Genomic DNA, 8,481 nt, shown 5'->3' on the forward strand with positions numbered 1-8,481 from the left:
GGACAGCCATTATGGGAATAATTAAATGCAGTAACACATTAATGATCTCCTAACCTCTCAGACAAAGCTGCGTTTCTGCTGCCACACATCTTTGTGTCAGTAAAGGGAATGAGGCAGCCGCCAAGCCTAAGGAAATGGGAATGCTGCCAATTGCTGTTTGCTTTGCTGCTGGGTTGGGATAAAAGTTGGGAAAACAGAGCAGCAGAAGTTTGGGGTCCACTCAGTCCTCCCTGTTTAAAATCTTCCCTGTACAGGACAGAATTATATCAACAAGGCTGAAAGAGGGGGAAGAACAAAGGAAGAGAGGATTCTCCACTCACCATCCCATTGCCACACTTGGTTCCATCCAGGATCATCCCTGGGTCGTCCCTCCCACCCCTGGAGAAGCTGCCTTTGCAGGCCCTGAAGGACAGCAGGCTCCCGTCACGAGGCATCTCCCTGCCTCCAGAGCAGAACAGCTTCCCACACAGTTTGTCTCTGCAAGGACAACAGGAGCTGTCACCCCAAGGACAAGGCCCAGCAAACCCCCCGAGCTGGGCTCTCCTGCAGCCTGAATTCCAAGGAAATGCTGCAGCAGGGAATGCTGGTGTGGCACCTTGGCTGGAGCAGGTGGCAGGTTCTTAAATCCTGCTGAGCTTAGCAGGGAACACAAATTGATTCACAGAAATGAGCATTTAACTCATATTCCTTCACTTCTGAGGCTCAAATTCCCCATCCCAAAATCCCTGGAGTTCCCTGCACACCCTCACACTCATCCTCCCAAGCAGCCCTGCCCAGATATATTATATTATATTATATTATATTATATTATATTATATTATATTATATTATATTATATTATATTATATTATATTATATTATATTCTATTCTATTCTATTCTATTCTATTATATCATTACATATAATAATATATAATGTAATGTAATGTAATGTAATGTAATGTAATGTAATATATGATAGGATAGGATAGGATAGGATATAATTGATATAATTAATATAATATAATATAATATAATATATGATATGATATGATATGATATGATATGATATGATATGATATGATATGATATGATATGGCATAATGTGCACACCTTTGCTCTCTCACCTCATGATTTAAATCCACTTTTCTTAGAAATTACTTCCCCCAGTTTTCAGACAGAACAAGAGGGAACACAGGGCTGTGCCATTCCTTGTTTCTGTCTCCTGATTAGAGTAGGAATGGCCTCTCTTCCCAAATCCCAGCACATCCCACAGCCCAGTGCTTACTTTCTCTTGCAGGGGAGGTAAGTGCCCTGCTCCTTCCTGCAGTACCCAAAGTACTTCCCCATCTCGTTCACATTGTAGCAAGAGGCTTCGCCCTCTCTGGCCTCTGCAGGAGGAAAACAATAAATAGGGTGAGTTTGGGATCCCAAACCAGAACTGGGGATATTCCAGCTCCTTCCTTTGCTCTGGAAATGGCCTTTCCCAGCCACGTCATGGGCACAAATGAGTTTCTGGAGAAGAGAAAGTTCCAGGGACACCTCAGAGCTCCTTCCAGAGCCTGAAGGGGCTCCAGGAGAGCTGGAGAGGGGCTGGGGACAAGGATGGAGAGACAGGACACAGGGAATGGCTCCCACTGGGAAAAGCGAGATTGGGGTGGGATTTTGGGAAGGAATGAGCGTGGGGAGGGGCTGGGATGGAATTCCAGAGCAGCTGTGGCTGCCCCTGGATCCCTGGAGGTGCCCAAGGGAGAGGAGAAGGCTCCACGGAGAGCTCAGAGCCTGAAGGGGCTCCAGGAGAGCCGGGAAAGGACTGGGGACAAGGGATGGAAGGACAGGACACAGGGAATGGCTCCCGCTGCCAAAGGGCAGGAATGGATGGGATGCTGGGAATTAGGAATTGTTCTCTGTTGTGATATATGTTATAAAATAATTCGTGCTGAAGGAAATAAAAAACCACAGCATTTTGTGCACTAAAGGCAGTGTCGTGCACCAAGCAGTAATAGGCTAAGTGATGAGGATGGAGATTCAAACACCAGGAGGACACTGTCTCCAGGGATGGATATTTCAAGGGATTTTTCCTCTGACAAGACCCCAGCAAGAGGCATTTGATAGGCACCATATATAAGATAATAACACCAGAAGTTTATCTCAGAAGATTTTCACCTGACAGGATTTCAGCAGTTATTCACCAGTTCCGAGAAACGGGGCAGCAAGAAAGAAAACTGTGATAATATGCTAAAGAAGGGCCCCTTCCAGAGCCCAAAATGCTGTATTTCTAAATGATATTTATTTCTCAATTTTACTTATTTTATTTCTAAATGATATTTCTAAATATCATTTAGAAATAAATGATATTTGGAGACCCATGGGACTTTGGTGCAATAGAGGCCAAATCCTGGGTTTCCCCGACTCTGATTGCCTGGCTCAGAGTCGAATTGCTTGTGGTTTTTACCAAAATTCTACTTTGATTATTTAATAAATTTCCTTAATTATTAAATTGGAGTATTCATTTATAACACCATGAAGGTGGGAAGGGGCTGGGGTGGAATTCCCAGGGAGCTGTGGCTCTCCTGGATCCCTGGCAGTGCCCAAGGCCAGGCTGGAGCCCCCAGGGACAGTGGGAGGTGTCCCTGCCATGGCAGGGGTGGCGCTGGATGGGATTTAAGTCCCCTTTCAGCCCAAGCCATTCTCCAGCTCTATGAAATGCTGCTTTCAGAAGCACCAGATGTGCCAAATCTGGCTGTTAATTTGAAGGACAGTCATTTCCTTTTCCTATCTGGCCAAAACCACTTCCCCAGCTCCATTCCAACTAACTCAGACGTGTTCTGCAGAAGAGGAATGTGCTCCCCACTTCCCGTTTCCCTGAAAGCACAGAGCACGCCATGCCCTGAGGTCTGGCTCATGAGCTACAACCACTGACAGTAGGAAATAGAAAAATCATCATTAATTATGCTACAAACTGGAGATTATTTGTATGGATGGGCTGTCACTGTCATATTTTCTGAAAAATCCCTTTGCCAAGATTTCTTCTCCTGGGAAGATGAGAAGCCTCAGAGAAAAAACGATATTATCTCATTTGCTTCTCCCTGTTTTGCTGCTTTGGAACGTGGCTGGAGATTGTTTACCAACAGGTGCATGTTTGATTGGTTCCATGTGAATTGTTTTTAATTAATGACCAATCACAGCCAGCTGTGTCAGACTAAGGAGCCAGTCATGAGTTTTTCATTATCATTCTTGTTAAGCCTTCAGTCTGTATCCTTTCTCTATTCTGTAGTATATATATATATATATATATATACTACATATGTATATTCCAATTATAGTATGATTGGAATATATATATACACACTATAGTATATATAGTATAATATATATACAATATATAATATATATAGTACATATACTGTCGGGAGTTTAGTTCAAGCATGGCTTAAAGAAAAAGGCCACGAAGCCATGCAACTGAGAGAAAAGTAACAGGTAGCTGTGAAGCAGTTTCAAAGCAGTTCCCAGCCTGACTTCTATAAACAATTAGTCTCTCTCAGGCATCATTGTATAAACAATAAGGTTCTCAGGCAGTCTTCCCATAACAAAGGTAACATCCTCTCTGGGAAAAGATGGCACCCTGGGAACAGTTATGGAAGTTTTGAGAACCGTTCGTATCACAGTGAGAACACTGATTTTGTTTGATGTAAACAATCAACGGTATTGTAAAACAAAAGGAGTGGTTAGAGTTTTCTCTGTTAGCCTATCATAAAGCTGTATTTTGGAATATGCATGAAGTTCGTTAACACTGTTATTTAAAGTGACTGATCGATCAATAAATTCGGAGTTCGATGCACAATGGTCGTTCTCCCCCTCACTTCAACAATATACTATACTATATATTAGTATAGTATAATATATAGCATAACATAACATATTATATTCTACTATAAATATTATATTATATTATATTATATTATATTATATTATATTATATTATATTATATTAATAATAGTATAGATGTTGCTATATATTATATATTATTATAATACCTATTATATAAGTTAGATATTAGATATATATAATATATAATAAATTATTAATAAATTACTATTATATTATAATAATGTAATGTAATAATATAATATAATATAATGTAATATAATGTAATGTACTGTAATGTAATGTAATATAATATAATGTGATATAATGTGATATAATATAACAATGTGATATATGATATATGATATATGATATGATGTAACATAACATAATGTGATATGATATTATATGATATTATATGATATGATGCAATGTAATGTAATGTGATATAATAATAAATTAGCCTGCTAAGAACATGGAGTCAGATTCACTCATCTCTCACCTCGTCCTGGGGACCCCTGCCAATACCACAAAGCCTGAGCTGAAGAGCAGACCCACAGTTCCTGAGGTGCAGTGGATCTGAGGATGTGATGCAGAATTCCCTCTCCTGTCTCTCGTGCCCGAGCCAAGCCGATTTTCGGTGCCACGGGGAACTCACCTGGCCCAAAGACATGTTTGCACTGGCTGTCACGGGTGGGACAGGTGCCCATGTAGCAGTAGCCCTCTCCAAATCTGCAGGGGTGCCCGTTGACACGGAAGCGATCCTCGGGGCAGCTGGGGGAGCGCCCCGTGCACATCTCAGCCAGGTCACAGTCGTCCTTCACCGGCCGGCACACCGAGCCCGACTTCTTGAACTGCGCAGGGAGCAAACGCCACACTCGGCACCCAGCTCCTCCACACTGCCCAAACCACCCAGCTGAGGGCTGGAACAGGCAGGAAAACCTCACTGCACAGGGGTGGGGGCAACAGCCTGGTCAGAGAGTGAGCAAACGGCTTTGTGTGCTCACAGTGGGCTTGGGAGACTTTTTAGGGAGTTGTAGAAGAACAATGATAACTTGTTAGTATAAACAACCTGTGTTTTCCTACTCTTTCTGTTCTTCTCAAGGACTGTTTGTGAGAAAGTTTTTGTTAATTAGCCAATCAAGTAGAAATCTAGTCAAATCTATCTATGAAAGAAGAGAATTTTCATATTAAAGCTGCTCTTTTGCAAATCAGCCTTGCAGTGAATCTGTGTCATTTCTTGCTCAATGGTGACACACAGGCTGTGTGAGGAGCAGGATCCATATCTCACTTCGTGTTGGATCTGTCAGTTCTCAGGGGTTGCCTCTTGTGCCACAGCTTTTATTGCCAGGAGAAAATGGCCAACCAAAGGGCTCATTTCTGCAGGGTGGTGGGAGATTGAGGGAGTTGATGGTGGGGGTTTGGGGTGGGCAGTGACAGCACCTGAGGGAATGTGAGGGAATGGCTGGAGCTGTGCCAGGGAGGGAATGGCTGGGGATCAGGGAAAGGCTGGATTTTGGGAAAGGCTCCTTCCCCAGAGGGTGCTAGCACGGCCCCGAGGCTGCCAGAGCTCCAGAAGTGTTTGGACAGCACTCTAGGGATACCCAGGGTGGGATTTTGGGGTGTCTGTGCAGGGCCTGGGGTTGGATCAGTGATCCCACAAGTCCCTTCCAGCCCAGGCCATTCCATGACTCCATGACAGTGCCCTTGGCAGTGCTGTCCAACACAGGGACCAGCGCAAGGTGAGTTCCTGCTTTATTGCAGCAGGGGTGAGGATCTGCAGAGGGAGGGTTTCTCACCCAGGAGTTCTCACAGGGGAGGTGAGGGGTCTCACCTGGCAGATTTTACAGGGGAGGGCAGGGGTCTCACCTGGCAGTTCTCTGAGGGGAGGGGTCTCAACTGGCAGATTTTACAGGGAAAGGGTCTCACCTGGCAGTTCTCACAGGGGAGGGCAGGGGTCTCACCTGGCAGTTCTCACTGGGGAGGGGTCTCACCTGGCAGTTCTCATAGGGGAGGGCAGGGGTCTCACCTGGCAGTTCTTACTGGGGAGGGGTCTCACCTGGCAGTTCTCACAGCACTCCCCGGAGGCACAGGCAGCTCCTGAGCTCAGCTTGCAGGTCTCAGGGTCACAGCAGTCGTTGGTGCACTCCTGGGACAGAAGCAGAAGTCAGAGCTGGGGACAGGGACCCCACACCACTGTCCCTGGCTGGGACGGAAGTCTGGCACCCACCCTTGGCTTTTTTGGGGAGCACCTTCCCTAAAATGCCTAGGTTTGCAGGGAACTGGGGCTTTGTGCTGAGCTGTGGGGATGGCTTTGTCCACTCTCAGTTCCTCTGCCACCCTCCTGACAAAACAGGGCTTCATCCTTCCCAGCACTCAGCACATCCCCAGTCATCCCAGCTCAGCAGTTTGATGACCACAATTTCTGCTTCAGCAAGAGCTTTCAGATTACAAGGAATTCATTTAGAATAATGAGAGACTGTGTAGAGTTTAAGCTTTCTAACTCCTTTGCCCGGCACTGTTTTTATATACCCCAAAGGGTCTTGCCAGCCATTCTGGATTTGCTGAGCAATGGCTCAATAGCAATTAGCAATGGCTCAGCAGCAGGGTTAATTGAGTAGCTGTGAATCCTACTGTTAATGTCCATTTTACCAGGCTGGCATTGCCAGTGTGGCCATGGGATCATGGTGTTATTAATGGCATTGAGATCTATACACAACAGAGAGTAGTCATGAGCCTACTGAGTTTAGAAAAGAGAAAGATGACTTAACATTTACTTGAGCAGGAACTTTCATTCCAAGTCTGTATTTTTTATTTGAAACATTGGGCAGCTCCAAATCACATGCAGTAACATGTGAAGCCAAAATTCAGCCTGTTTTAGTTTTACTGGTGTGAAAAATGCATGTATTTTATGATTGGCTTTTCGCAAATATTAAGATGAATATTATATGTGTTGTGTTAGAAAATAATGCTGCATTAATTTTCTTAAGTACTGTGTTAAATATAGTTTTAGGTTATAAAAATTGTTAAAATAGAAACTATGCTATGTAAGATGCTTTGTTTAACAAGAAGAGAGATAACAGCCACAGGACACCTAGACCTTTCAGAGAAAAAGAATTTATTGACTTCTTATGAGAAGAAACTAACTTCTTCCCGCCTTGGAGGCACTGTTAGGATTAGAAGGAAGAAGCTGACACTGCCCAGACAGAATCCTGTGTTTGAATGGGATTTATGCATCACGTATGAAGTGAATGAATATGCAACGGGCTATTGTTTTTAAGGGTTAATCCTTTGTTAGCAGGGGTCCTTTTTCGGGCTCGTGATGCCCAGAAAAGGTACCCGGACGTCCCTAACTCTTTGTTTTTATTGTCTCATATTGTCCTTATTCAATTTGTCCAAATTGTTATTACTCTAATTGTGTTACTATTCTTTTTAACTATTTTATTACTATTAAACTTTTAAAAATTTTAAAAACAAGTGATTGGCGTTTTTCACCCTGGGACGCAAATTTTGCAGCAACAGTTGGAAGCCCTCATTCAAAAAAAATCTGATGATTAGAAGAGCTCACTGAAACAATATATTTTATGTTTATCTTTGGACTTCAATTGCTTCAGGGATACACCAGGGTTGCCAAACAGCAGCGTCCACCGCAGGGCCAGCCAGCCAGCAGCAGCCCAGCGTGGGCAGAGCCCCGTGCCCCCGCAGGTACCTCAGGGGTGCCGCAGTCGCACTCCTCGCCGCGCTCCACGAAGCCGTTCCCGCAGGAGGCGGGGGCGATGATGCTGCCCTGCTCGGGGACGTTGCTCAGGCAGCGGGGCATGTCGGCCAGCATGAAGGACTCGAAGCTCTGCAGGCTGCACGAGCTGAACTCCTTGGGGATCACCGAGCTGCGGGGACACAGGAGGGGTTATGGTGGGATGGGCCCGGGCAGGGAGTGAAACATCCTTGGGGAGAACTGAACATGAGGCTGTCCCCACAGCTCTTGGGGGAAACATTGTTCTAAATACACATTTGACATTTAATGTTTTATATATACTTATTATATATCTAACATTTTATATCTATATCTATATATCTATATCTATATCTATATCTATATCTATATCTATATCTATACACACATACATATACATAACATTATATATCTATATCTATCTATCTATCTATAAATTTAATAATATATATTTAATTATATATAATAGTAATATTTAATATATATGTTTCTATATTAAATATATTATATATACTATGTATAATATAGTATATATACTATATAGTATACTATATAGTGTATATAGTATATTATATATACTATATATAATATAGTATATATACTATATAGTATACTATATAGTATATATACTATATAGTATACTATAGTATATATACTACTAAAAATTATTTCTATATAAATGTAATCATTTATATCCATTATATATAAAAATTAATATTGAATAACATATTTATATATAGAATATATATATTATTATATATAGAATATATATTATTATATATAATAGTATATATCTCATATTATATTATATTATATACATATACATAACATTATCTATCTATCTATCTATCTATCTATCTATAAATTTAATAATATATATTTAATTATATATAAAAGTAATA

At 42.2% G+C, this 8,481-nt stretch overlaps 1 protein-coding gene across 1 annotated transcript in view; it reads right to left on the reverse strand.

Moving 5' to 3' along the window:
• Window positions 1-8,481, reverse strand: part of ADAM28 (ADAM metallopeptidase domain 28) — a 34,912-nt gene that overhangs the window by 8,270 nt on the left and 18,161 nt on the right. The window contains exons 12-16 of the mRNA XM_058820069.1: window positions 7,556-7,733; window positions 5,906-5,995; window positions 4,505-4,700; window positions 1,267-1,369; window positions 321-477 (exon numbers count right to left, since the gene is read on the reverse strand). Coding sequence (XP_058676052.1) covers window positions 321-477; window positions 1,267-1,369; window positions 4,505-4,700; window positions 5,906-5,995; window positions 7,556-7,733 — 724 coding nt within the window. The remainder of the gene's footprint in view (window positions 1-320; window positions 478-1,266; window positions 1,370-4,504; window positions 4,701-5,905; window positions 5,996-7,555; window positions 7,734-8,481) is intronic.

The sequence above is a fragment of the Ammospiza caudacuta genome, chromosome 26 (genome assembly GCF_027887145.1).
Source record: "Ammospiza caudacuta isolate bAmmCau1 chromosome 26, bAmmCau1.pri, whole genome shotgun sequence".
Classification (NCBI taxonomy): domain Eukaryota; kingdom Metazoa; phylum Chordata; class Aves; order Passeriformes; family Passerellidae; genus Ammospiza; species Ammospiza caudacuta.